The 13,505-nt window shown below is 37.7% G+C and overlaps 1 protein-coding gene across 12 annotated transcripts in view; it reads right to left on the reverse strand.

The window, feature by feature from the left end:
- Window positions 1–737: 737 nt before the first annotated feature.
- SWT1 (SWT1 RNA endoribonuclease homolog) overlaps window positions 738–13,505 on the reverse strand; it is a 112,655-nt gene continuing 99,887 nt past the window's right edge. For 8 of the 12 annotated variants that reach the window (XM_006060521.4, XM_006060519.4, XM_044942722.2 and 5 more), the window contains 2 exons: window positions 10,105–10,169; window positions 3,414–4,399 (listed from right to left, as the gene is read on the reverse strand). In XM_006060521.4, coding sequence (XP_006060583.3) covers window positions 4,270–4,399; window positions 10,105–10,169 — 195 coding nt within the window. In that variant the 3' untranslated portion in view covers window positions 3,414–4,269. Of the gene's footprint in view, window positions 3,375–3,413; window positions 4,400–10,104; window positions 10,170–13,505 lie in introns of those variants that run through there. The other 4 variants (XR_006551052.2, XR_006551053.2, XM_044942723.2 and 1 more) reach the window with 4 other exon arrangements.

The raw sequence follows: 13,505 nt of genomic DNA on the forward strand, positions 1-13,505 counted from the left end.
AGGAAATATCAATATATGAATCTCATATACTTAGTAAGGCCAGGCCACAAATTTGGGCCTGTTAGCCGGAGACCCACTGAATAAATCATCTGAAGGTTAAATAACTGAAGTACCAGTTTTCTTCATAAAAGACCAGAAGTTTCTCAAGAGTCAAAGACTAATAATGATAAACGGAACAGTAAGTATAGTATATACAGAGAGGGATGTGCTCAAGTGCATGTCATGGCTTCTTTCACTAGCACAATAGCTAACAAAATATTTAGGCTTTTCTGTTAGAAGCTCAGTACTCTATTGGGGGTTTGAATAAGGGTGAGAAGCAAAGTTCAGTTATTAAGCTGGGTATGTCTAGGGTTGATATCTTGTAGGAATACAAGAATCTAAAAAGGGCGTATGTCTGAATAGATGCCAAAACATTTGCTCAGAGAGAATAATGGGACTAATATAATTTTAGCTTAGAAAAAGATGAACACAGAATACCAAATTTTAATGAATCAGAAAAATTTAAGAGACGAACTGAAACATCCTGCAAAAGGTTTGGAAAAAGACACTCTGATAAATGGAATCTAATAATAACATGAAAATGTGCTTACTATCATTGATCATTAGGAAAATGTAAAAAGCAAAATGATACACTTTAGAAAGTTTGACAGTTTCTTATAAAGTTAAATATTCTGAGACAGTAGCCCTATTCCTAAGTATTTATCCAAGTGAAATGAAAACATGTTCTTAGAGAAACCTGTGTATGAATATAATAGCTTTATTCATAATCACCAAAATCTGAAAACTCAAATATCCTTACAGTTGAATGGATAGAAGGGTACATCCATACAATGAAATACTAAGGAATAAAAACACGATAAAACACAAATGGATCGTCAGAAGCCTCATGCTAAGTGAAAAGCCTCTATTTACAGAGCATTCCGGAAAAGAACTACATGGACAGGAGACATCAGTGGCTTCCTGAGGTGGGGATGGGAGTTGGCTACAAAAAGGCACCAGGGAATTTTAAGGAGCAGTTGAAACTCATATGTGAGCTACTGTGTGATGGTGTCTGACAGAACTAAAAATTGTACACTTGGAAAGGGTCTGTCTTTCTAGCTTAACCAAACCTTTAAAAGAAAAGGCTTTTTAAAAAGGCTAGGACATGTTAGTATTATTTTACCTGACTAGAAATCACATCAGGGAACCATTCATTCTGTCTGGCCATGCAAGGGTTATATCCCAAATTAATGTAGTTTTGCCTACAACCATTAGTCAGCCATCAAGTTGCACAGGCTAGGAGACTCAGTTTAGATCGCAGTTAGGAATACTGAGCCTTGGTGGTACCTGAGATCTGAATGTCTTACCACCTTCCTTTCTTGGTTCACAGCTATAGATTCTGCTCACGCTCATGCAGCTGCTTGTTTTCCCTGGAGTGGGGTTTTTTGTTTTTTTGGCCAAATAGCCTAAGGATCCACCAACTGGATGGAGAATGGGCTGTCAGTCTGATCTGATCCGATCTGAATCAGAAAAGGAGTACGGGTGGCAGCATCCCTCAGTGCAAGATGCATTTCATTAATAGTGAGATACATTCCCTCTTAGAAAAAAAGGTAAATTCATTCCAATTCATGGGATGAGTCAGTAGGAGCTAAAAGGCTCCAAAAGGTAGGTGAACTTGAGGAGATGTCACATCAGGAATATGAACTGTAAGAAAGTGAAGTCACTCAGTTGTCTTCAACTCTTTGTGACCTCATGGACTGTAGCCTACCAGGCTCCTCCGTCCATGGGATTTTCCAGGCAAGAGTACTGGAGTGGGGTGCCATTTCCTTCTCCAGAGGATCTTCCCAACCCAGGGATCGAACCTGGGTCTCTCGCATTGTAGGCAGATGCTTTACCATCTGAGCCACCAGGGAAGTCTAAGGGAGACCAAGACACTAAATAATCGTGGGTCAACCTTGGGAGGGTGAAAGGACTTCTATTTTCAAGATGATGGCCAAAAGATCAAGGAAATAAAGTTTCAGTTTGGTCTTGTGTCCCCTGTCTTTCATATGACAGGCAAAGACAATGATAGGAAAGTGAAATGAACCCATCTGAGAGGTTCCACCCTGTGCAGTTCCAATTGCCCACTGTAGGTCCTAACAAGAAGACCCAGTAGGACACAAACATTCTTGAGCCAACTTTTCTTTGGCTCAGAATGCTGGAAGAGCTATGGCAGCTGCAAACCAGAGGATTCAAACCAGGTACTTCCTAGAAGGAAATAAGATGATCTTGTGGAAGTAAGCTAGGAAAGGTTGGTGTAAAATGGTTCCATGAACTCTATCCTTGGGTATTGCATATCAAAAAGTTATCACAGCTCCTCACTAAGGCAAGGCATTATGCAAAGAGCTCTTCCCCTCATGGGATTTTCTTCATCAGTCCCCTCAAACAAAATACAATAGCTATCCATACTGAATGGAGATTTTAAAACCTGAAGTTCTAAAGATCTGATAATCTTCTATCAAAACAAATTTATGTTCTGTGCAAGGGAGTGCTTAAATGATCATTACGTCAACTAAATTACTCCAATCCAGAGAGGAGACCCAGAAAAAAAAAGAGTAGGGGACAGGAGGAAAGGAAGCCCTCAACTCCTGCAATGGACTATTAGGGAAAACAGCAGAAAGTTTAAAATCAGGAAAAGGCAACAAAAAAGATCTGACATTTCAAAGAAACAAACACTAAAATTTTTTTAAAGAATGTAGCCAAAGAGAAAAATAAGACTAGAAAGAAGAAAACACTTGTATCTTATAATAAATATTTAAATAAAAAGGTTGAAAACTGACAATGCAGAAAGTGAAAGACACAAAGACTAGGATAAAATTAAAATCCACATGTATAGGGTGAAATAAGTCATGACCAGAGTGAAAAGAAATTTCCTAAAAAGTATAACATATTAAAAAGATAAAAGGGAAAAAGGGAGGTAATGAAGCAGAGCAGGGAGTTCCACAGAGTCCACGGTTCGGTCTTGGTGCTTTCCCTGCCATGACCCTGGGTTTAATCCTGGTTGGGGAACTAAGATCCTGCGAACTGCGAGGCACCGCCAAAACAACAACAACAAACCCCAAACAGTAAAACCCAATAATAACTAGAAGTAGTTGAGGAAGAAAAATCTGATGAAAGCTCTTTTGTTAAGGGAGGGGATGCTTTCTTGGCTCCTGAGGAAGGAAAAGGAAAAAGGCAGACAGCAGAGATACTTTGGAAGCTTCTCCTTCTACAAGGGCTCATTTCCCTGAGGGCACTTTGAGCTCCTGGGAGGAGGTGTGGCTTTCTATGCAAACAAAGCTCATCAGATCCTTCTTCCTGGTGGTAAGCACTCCGCATAATTCTCTTCTATCAGAGGGTCACTTTTATAGTCATACCTGTACATAGTTCAGAAACAAAATTTGGAAGATGAAAAGTAAAATCACTAAAAATAATTTATTGCTTTAAAAAATAAATTAACATTTATAATAGAATACTAAATCAGATTTTCTCAAATGTATTAACAACGGCATACTATACTTTAGAAAACAAGGATTTCCAACTTCCGATATAATAAGTTAATTAAACACTTGGTTTAGCTAGGGGCAAACATCAGCCACTGCCACCTGATCCCATAAATCCACGCTGCTTCACATCTGAAAACTGAGTAGAGGGGTCTCCCTGTTCTTCCCATTGGAAGCTTCCTGAAGAGCTTCTTCCCTGAAGCCCAGGGAAGAGAAAAGGCTGTAGCAAGGTGGAGCTGAAGTAAAAATGCTACTTCCCTTACCTTGGGGGAAGTTAAAGGGATGTGATTACTTCACCCAGTCTACATGGAAGGCAGTCTGATCAGAAAACAGCCCAGGGTAAAATTTCTCCTGTGGAATATGATGATCATGGTCATGTTCTAATTCTTTCTTGAGGTTTGAAAGTATCTGGTCACCAGCCCATATTTGGGGTTGAGGGAGATGCTAATGCTGTGTTCCTGGCCTTCCTCAGCTGCCACAGTGGCTCTTGCCCTAAGATGTCCAAAAAGATGGCTCTCCTTTCATTAGTCACGTTGGCTCAGTATTAGGAGTAGAGGTAGGGAGGTAAGGTCAACTTCTGAAGAGTTGAGTCCACGATTTATTCCACAATGGATGCAACAGAAGCTCAATGAGATTGTCAGTATTAGGCAATCATCTTTTTATACCTATGAGATTTCTTGCAAGTCTCTCAGGTTTGGCACAAAAGGTTGAAAAGTACTCTGTTGTTCCTGAAGACAAATGCAGTTCCTTCTAAGTTACAAATCGGTGCTTAAGTCCCATCGTCGAGCATGTCTTCACACCACCCCCTGGTTCTGGCCTCCACAGAGACAGAGGCATTGCACTGCTGCATGGTATGTTCCATCTCCGTCAGCTGGCGGCATCCAATGGTTAACTTCTCCCTAGAGGATAAAGAAATGTCATGTGACTACAAGACAGTCAGCAAGATAAAGGAAAAAATCGCACTACATAAGGAGAACACTGGGATTGGGAATATATTATTTGATATTTGAGAGTAAAAATGCCTAGAGAAATGGCTTATTCAGTTCAGTCGTTCAGTCATGTCCGACTCTTTGCAACCCCATGGACCGCAGCACACCAGGCCTCCCTGTCCATCACCAACTCCTAGAGTTTACTCAAACTCATGTCCATTGAGTCGGTGATGCCATCCAGCCATCTCATCCAGTCGTCCCCTTCTCCTCCCACCTTCAATCTTTCCCAACATCAGGGTCTTTTCAAATGAGTCTGTTCTTCACATCAGGTGGCCGGCCAAAGTATTGGAGTTTCAGCTTCAGCATCAGTCCTTCCAATGAACCAAACAACGTGGCAGGATAAACAACTTAGTAATGCAATTGTTAGATAGTTATCATGGAGATGATCTTGGGGATATTACTGAAATCATGAATAATGGTTTCCAGGGAAGACCTGCTGCCAATAAGAACACTGTAGAGTAGATCACATATTTTTGTTTTATTTGGTTTGGGAGTTAGAAGGACAGCAAGACTAGTGGGTTCTAAGAGGACAGGAACAGACACTGGACAGGAACAGGAAGTTGGCAGCTTTGACTTCGATCACCTAGACATTAACAGATGAATACTAGTTAACTACTCTAAACCAGAAGTGAGAAAGGAGGTCGCAAATGCCTGATATTTGCCCCAACTACTCACAACTGTATCTAACATTAAGCTTAGCTGAATCTCAAAAGCTGACAGGAGGCCTATTAACTGTGGGATCACTGAGTCATCAGTTAGAGCACCAACCCATTACACATGGTGTCAAGAGTTCAAATCCCCTGAAAACCTATTTAAATCTACTGAGAGGTCGTCTGCATAAGTTCACAAAGAATACCCAGTATCCAGTACTGCATCAGAAAACAGCAGTTATTTTTATTATGAAAGTTACACGGTTATTGGGAAGCCCCCAGTGGCTCAGTGGGTAAACATTCTGCCTGAATGCAGAAGACTCAGGAGATGCAGGTTCGATCCCTGGGTTGGCAAGATCCCCTGGAGGAGGAAATGGCAATCCACTCCAGTATTCTTGCCTGAAAAATCCCATGGACAGAGAAGTCTGTCCAAATGGCCACAAAGAGTCAGACACAACTGAGCAACTAAGCAGCATGTACACTGCTATTACTTCTTTGGTTTCTAAGATTGCTCTGAGCCACCTCCAGGGTATTGGGAAGGACTCCTAGCTACCTTTGCACACTACCCCTCCTCCCCCACACCTGGATCCCCTGATGCAGGGCCCAAAGGGACAAGAAGTGAATCGGAACCGAAGGAACAGGATGAGAGCCAACAGTGGCAGCAAAGTATATTAAATACACTATGTTTTTGGAGAGGCCTCACTTCCTGAAAACATGCAGTGAGGCTGATTCAAATCTGACTTTTGACTGTTACTCTAGACCTATTTCCTATATTTAGAGGGCTTAAAATCAGTGTTATGTTCTTGCCAGTTCTTTACAACTACTCAGAAAATGATTTTCGGAAGACTCTAAGAGATCCAAAATAGAGAGATGTAAAATGTTTTCCTATAAACTTAAAAGTGAAATAAAAAGGGTAGGTCCCTATTCCTGTTCTTGATTACTTATTCTACATGTGGAAAAAAACTCTTTTAGTAACTAGACTTTCTATCTATTTCGGCGTCTCCTCTTCTTTCTTCCTTCTCTTTCCCTCCCCCTCCTAGTTAAGAGGTGAGCCCTATGCCCTCTTTCATCCTGGTGACATGTAGTTTCTTTATTTGTGTGAGGCAGCATTCTGATGATGGATTATCACCTACAGATTTTGCTTCCTGCATCAAGTTGTCATTGCTGCTGAGGAAAGTATCAAATGTTTTTCTAGTATCGACCAAACACACCATCGTGTGTGTTTGGCCAATACCAGACTATGATGATAGGAACTTCTGAGTTCCTTTCCTCAATGGATTAGAAGCAGAACAGTAGAATATTAGATACTGCTTAACACCTTTGCCTACTGATCTGTAGCATCTCCAATGACTTCTCTCACCTTAGCTTTCACCTCCCGCTGATGAGACATTTACAACTGAGAGAAAGCCTATTACCTATTCTGATATCTCTTAATTGCTAGAAAGTTCTTTCTTTACATTGGGCTTAAAAAAAAAATCTATAAGCTGTTTGCCTAAATTAAAACAAAACAAGAAGTTGTTATCCCTGTTTCCTCCAACAGTACAGATATTTTATGTCCCTTACAGGTGGTCCTATTTCTTTGCCAAACTAAACAATCCCAACTCCTAATCCTTTCTGGAACAAAACTGAAAGGCTGGAGATTGCTTCTAGTTCTGCAATTCTGTACTGTTCATGAAATTTCTACAGAACTGCCACTGATTTTCTAAATCATCCTATTATGAGTCTTAAATTAACTTTCACCAAATCTCAGATGGGTCAAAATAAGCAGAAATTTGATCAAATCAATAAACAATAACTGCAGCAGTTATCTAATTCATTTCCATAGCTAATTTTGTCAAAGTGGCATGGCAGTAGTGAACTGAAGTGCCCTACCTCCAATATTTTTTCCAAAATCCTTTCTAGGTACAAGAAAAAGAGTACAATGGATATTGCTTTACAGCTCTCTTAATGATTCTAAATACTTGCAATGTGCATCTCAAGTAAAGGGAAAATGGAATACAATGTAGTACATATAACTCAGAAGGTCTGGGCTAGAGTCTTAGAGTGCATTTCTTGCAAGTTCCCAGATGGTGCTAACACTCAGCTCCAGGAACCACACTTCAGAGAACCAGAGCTCTAATGTGATACTACCACAGAGCTGATCCCTGGAGCTCAGAAAGCAGTAATTCCGGAAAGCTCTTGCCATAAGGAAAACAAAGTTGTTCCTGATACTCGTGCCTTAGGCAGCATATTATTTGGATATACCAGGTACTTGAAGGAGCTGATGTCACAAACCAATGTGCATTTCACACAGGAAAAATGACCTTAGAGACTTGTCTTGTAAACATGCCAGAACATTCTGTCAAGAATTTATAGGTCAAGCAAAGTGAATTAAACACTATTCCTAACTTATTTTTCATATATGTATCAATAGAGGATATCACACAAGATATTTATTTAGTAATTTATTTGATAATCTTATTAATTTATCATCCTGGATTTTCTGAGCAAACTCCTCATCTGCACAGGGTAAGCAGTGCTCAGACCCCACTGGCAAGAGCAAAAGCTAGGACAAAGAATCTACAAACTACAGAAGAGAGAAAACACTCACTGATGTGTACACAGGAACACCAAGGCTCTGCTGTGTCATGGAATTCAAATTTTGGTCCAAGCCACTTTCAATGTGAAACCTTAATTACCTGCCTTATCAGAACCTATAAAATAGTTTTCTTCTTGAGCTACTTAATTTCTTCCCTATTGCAATCAATTTGATGTTAACACATCAACAGCCTCTTCCTTCACAACATGTCACAAATCAAAAACAAAGATTACCAAAGTCAGACATTCTAAGTAATTGTTTTTCTTAATATAGTGAAGTTAAATCATTCTTTCGTTTTCACTTCTGAGTCACAGGGAAGCTTTGCTACCTCTTATCTATTGCATTTGGCTCTGCGTCTAGTATGAACTACTGAAACAAAAAGAACCTCTGTCTTCTGGCAACTTACTTGAAAACTGAGCTGTGGAGTATAGCAGAGGTTCATATGGGAGGTACCATTCACTGAAAATATAGCAAATAATTTTAAAAAAACAACAGAGTAACAAATCTAAAAGCTCTTCACTTTAAAAGCCCACTTGAACAGCAACTGCCATTTTCCAATGCATTCAAGACATTAGACATATTGGATTTCTCTTTAAAATCATCCTTTCAGGATATAAGAGGGAGCTTATTAATTAATATCATAGTTCAAATTCTTGGCATTGTAAGGGCAAAGAAAACAAAGAAAAATAGGTACTACTACTTTAACTTTGAACATTTGACACTTGCATCCTTTCCCTCTCCAAAACAAACCAAAAAAACTTCCCAAATATTTAAACAGTAAGCTGAAGTCAAAATAATTTTAGACATTTGAATGGAACATCCTGTAAGGGACTCTGCCCTCCAAGTTATATACGGAGCATAACACCTTCAAAAATATCACCAAGACTGGAAGACATTATATTTTTGATCCAAATCTCAAGTATACAAACCTTTAAACGTAGATTATCTGTAACAATCTATAAGTAAGAGTTGTTGATTGTTGTTTAGCTGCTGAGTCATGTCTGACTCTTTTGTGATCCCATGGACTGTAGCCCACCAGGCTCCTCTGTCCATGGAATTCTCCAGGCAAGAATACTGGAGTAGTTTGCCATTTCCTTCTCCAGGGGATTTTCCCGACCCAGGGATTGAACCCATGTCTCCTACAATGGCTGATGGATTCTTTACCACTGAGCCACCACGGAAGCCCATAAATAAGAACATAACTGATTAATCGGTAGTCTGAAGATTAGGGTAAAAAATCATTTTCATCCTCAGCTATAACAGATGATGCATGCCTAACTGACTTCAGATTTTCTTAGAAAACTTATTTTAATCAAGTGCATGAATTTTCAGTTATGCTGCCTGGTAACATTTGTGTATGAGTATCAGTTCTAGTGTCTTGATATCATCAAACATATTTATCAATCTAGAGTTTTACCAGTAGAACCACCTTGATAGTTAACTTTGTCATTGCGTCCACTCATACAATTCTGTAGCTACACAAATATATCTGCAAATTATAAATGGCAAATAAACTGGTTAAGTGATACACTGGCATATTACACAGCAATGAGAATACAGTCCGTTCTGCTACGGTTCTTGTTTTGAACACAATTTATTGTAACAGCATTGATACATTAAAGAACAATTTGAGCACAACAAAAATTTCCTATTTTCTTATATATGATTTCATTACTGGAAAATGCCAGATGAACAGAGAAAACTGTACACAGCCTATTTAAATGAATAAATATTAGAAATTTCTCAATTCTAATTTCTATATAGATAGATAAAACCCACATAAGCAAAAGCTCTTAGGGGTGGGTCTTCAATATTTTTGAAAAATATAAAAGAGCCTTGACATCCCTAAACTTGAGAATTTACTTTAAAAATTAAACTTGCTATATGCATACATATATACACACACAGTTTTTTTATATGACAGTTTTTTTATATGTATGAACTATTTCATATTTATAAAAGCTAAAAAAAAAACATAGTATAGTGAAGACATAAAAAGAACCCTTCACCACCACCAAGTTAGTGCTATACATGGCAAGAGCAAGTCACTCTGATATATCTACATACATATATATATGACTGCTACTACTGCTAAGTCGCTTCAGTCGTGTCCGACTCTGTGCGACCCCATAGACAGCAGCCCACCAGGCTCCCCCATCCCTGGGATTCTCTAGGCAAGAATACTGGAGTGGGTTGCCATTTCCTTCTCCAATGCATGAAAGTGAAAAGTCAAAGTGAAGCTGCTCAGTCGTGTCCAACCCTTAGCAACCCCATGGACTGCAGCCTACTAGGCTCCTCCGACCATGGGATTTTCCAGGCAAGAGTACTGGAGTGGGGTGCCACCGCCTTCTCCAATATATATGACTATACATACATACATGACTTACCGATACTCAGCCTGTGAAACACAGTCATAAAGTTCCTGGGCAGTAAATTTGACATTTTTATTTACCTGAAAAGAATCAAAATATAGCTATTAAAAACGCATATTAAGTCAAATGAAAGGTGAGAGCACAATTAGAATGGCTCATATTCTGAAGGAGGAGAATGTCAAGCTTTTGCTTTTGCATAAAAAAGGACTAAATAATAACAATTAGAAGTTCAGTGAACATAACACGTAACACTGAACTAGGTGTAAAAATGTTAGTCCTATTGTTACAACTTAATCTGTTAACAGAACCAGAAGTGAGATGGTCCTGGGATTTGTGGGACTCCAAACAAAGCAGATGATCACTTTAGAGATCAAATGGACAGAAAAAAAATGTGTATAATACATGCAATGCTAAATTCTACTATTACTAGCTCTTATCAGCAGATTTCATGCATCAATTAGCCTAGCCCTATTATACTTATTCAATATTTATTTTCTGGGAAAAGTATATAAATTGTTAACATTTAATACCTATACCTAAAGCTAAAGTAGATTTGGGTCATACAGGTAGGCTGTTGTAAGCAGAATCAGCCACATCTTGTTTATTTCATGAACATTAGAAATAATTTAAGCTGAAAGAAAAAGTTAAGTAGTCAACTCTAACAACATTTGAATACTACGGGTGACCCTTCTGAAAGTTATTTCTGAATAACTTTAAACACTAAAGTAATAAACTGTGTGGAAAAATCTATCTGTTTTGGGAAATGGATGATTTATAGACATTTTCTAAAGAAATATGTTTTTCCGACTATCAACATCTACATATTTAAATGAATATGTTTCAGTTTATAAATATCTATTATAATTCACAATTTATAATACTGTAAAAATAAAAGTCCTTCATCATACAAAAACTTTTTGTGGCACATGTGGAGAACACAGTGAAGGAATCCTATATTTCTTGAGGCTTACCACTGATTTAGGCAATATTTTATTTATGTTGCAAGGAAGAATCTGGAAATTTGTAGAAGGAAATTCTTTTTATCAGATTACTCAAGGGGGGCTTCCCAGATGGCACTAGTGGTAAAGAACCCGTCTGCCAATGCAGGAGACATAAGAGACAGGTGTTCAATCCTTCGGTCAGGAAGACCCCCAGGGGAAGGAAATGGCTACCCACTCCAGTATTCTTGCCTGGAAAACCCCATGGACAGAGGAGCCTGAGAGGGGCTATAGTCCATAGGGTCGCAAAGAGTCAGACATGACTGAAGCGACTTAGCCCTCAGCCCCGGATTACTCAAGAAATAACATAGTTTCTAACTTTCTAGAAATTCTGAATTAGTGAAGGGAAACTAAATGAAACTATCTTCTATTCACTTTACTTTTAAAAATACTTATGTTATTATTAGCATATGCATTTTTGATGAGGAAAAATTTTTGTTCCTACATTGACTTAACACTACTTTAAAGATTTATATCATGAAAAGTCTCCTGTAGAGTTTAGGGTATTGCTTATTTGCAAAAGTTCCATGAGCTTCTTTCAGTATTTTTATAACAAATTCAACATATCTGTATAGAAAATGTTCCATTCACTAAAAGTTAAAAACACATAGTTTTTAAATATAAATTTGAAATATATATAATCCTCAATTTTTGCTGAAAATGTTATTTAATTATACATAATATTTACTATTATATTTAATGATTTAAGAAAGTGGTATATTATTTATCATGATTTTTAGGTACTTTATAATTTTTATTAAAATAATCTTCTAAAAATGTTTTAAGATATACATTTAGAGTTAACTTATCAACCAGTTCGATTCCTATTTTTCTACATGTTCTGCCCTGATGATCTCAAGGGTCTTTGATATTTTCTCTATTGCCCCAACATGCTGGGACCTATAAATGTATCCAGACTTAGGCCAGCAAATGTCAACAGTCAACACTGCAGATCTTTGATCATAAGATAAAAAGAATAATCTGTTCTCTACCAACTGTTGAGAAAAATCAGCTGAAGAACTGATTTTGAACTTGACACAATAGAAATACAAAAAAGTTCTTGAAGCCATTAGCAGATTTTTAGGAAAAAAACAAACAAACAACTATCTGATTTATCTGTAGTTTTGAAAACAATCACCCATATCAATTTAGACCCTTATCCCAGAACATGGCTGGGGTGATGTGACTCCAGGTTGTAGCAGATGACTTCTAAAGTAGGCAGTGAACCTACTACTAAAGGAAACCTAAAACACAGATTCATGACATACATCACAGGTTCTAGCCTGAAATATATCATTTCACTATCTTCCTTAGTTTTGATACAAGATATTTTAAATTAGTCATATTGGGAAGTTTTAAATTACACTATTAAGTATCATTTCTGTGCTTAAGTGTACAATTTTAATTCCCAGAAAACAAATAACTAAAAGATACCCCTGTCAGTAAACATTAAGAGTTATGATTGTAAAATGGAATTGGTATCATTAACTCTTAGTTGTAGTGTTAACAGTGAGTGCCAAATATGAGAAATGGTCATATTATTCTTAATTCTTAAAAAAATCAAAGCAAAGGTTTAAGTATAGTAACAAACATCTTAAAAATTTTACATTGTCCCTATCACTGTTTATGAGACAAATACATCCACTGTAATATTGGTATTGGAGATGAAGTTCAGCTAATAGAAATAACTTTAAAAATCTGGGACTCAGATCCACATATTCTTATAAATAACAAATTGGGTATTTTCTCCCAATGCTCTTAGCAATAGAAAGTACTAAACCCCCCAAAGACCTATATATCAGATTTTTCCAGGATGTGATTTTAAAATTGTCCCATTGTTTCTCCAAATAAATTTTTATTGGATTGAAATTAAGAAAGCATGATGAAATAATTATTTCATCAAATCATCTCAAAAGAGGAAATTATCTTAATAATCACATAAAGTGGTTATACAGCATTAAGAACTGTGGTGTTGGAGAAGACTCTTGAGAGTCCCTAGGACTGCAAGGAGATCCAACCAGTCAATCCTAAAGGAAATCAGTCCTGAATATTTATTCATTGGAAGGACTGATGCTGGAAACTGAAACTCCAATACTTCAGCCACCTGACGCAAAGAACTGACTCCTTGGAAAAGACCCTGATACTGGAAAAGACTGAAGGCAGAAGGAGAAGGGGACAACAGAGGATGAGATGGTTGGACGGCATCACCTACTCAATGGTCATGAGTTTGAGTAAGCTCCGGGAGTTGATGGATAGCAAAGCCTAGTGTGCTGCAGTCCATGGGGCCACCGAGATGGACACAACTGAGCAACTGAACTGAATTGAACATATTAAGGGTAACTTTTAAAAGGTACATATAAACACCATTCATTCCTTAAATAAGAGAAGTAACACTTACTGAACACTTACTTTGTGCCT

The sequence above is a fragment of the Bubalus bubalis genome, chromosome 5 (assembly GCF_019923935.1).
Source record: "Bubalus bubalis isolate 160015118507 breed Murrah chromosome 5, NDDB_SH_1, whole genome shotgun sequence".
Lineage (NCBI taxonomy): Eukaryota > Metazoa > Chordata > Mammalia > Artiodactyla > Bovidae > Bubalus > Bubalus bubalis.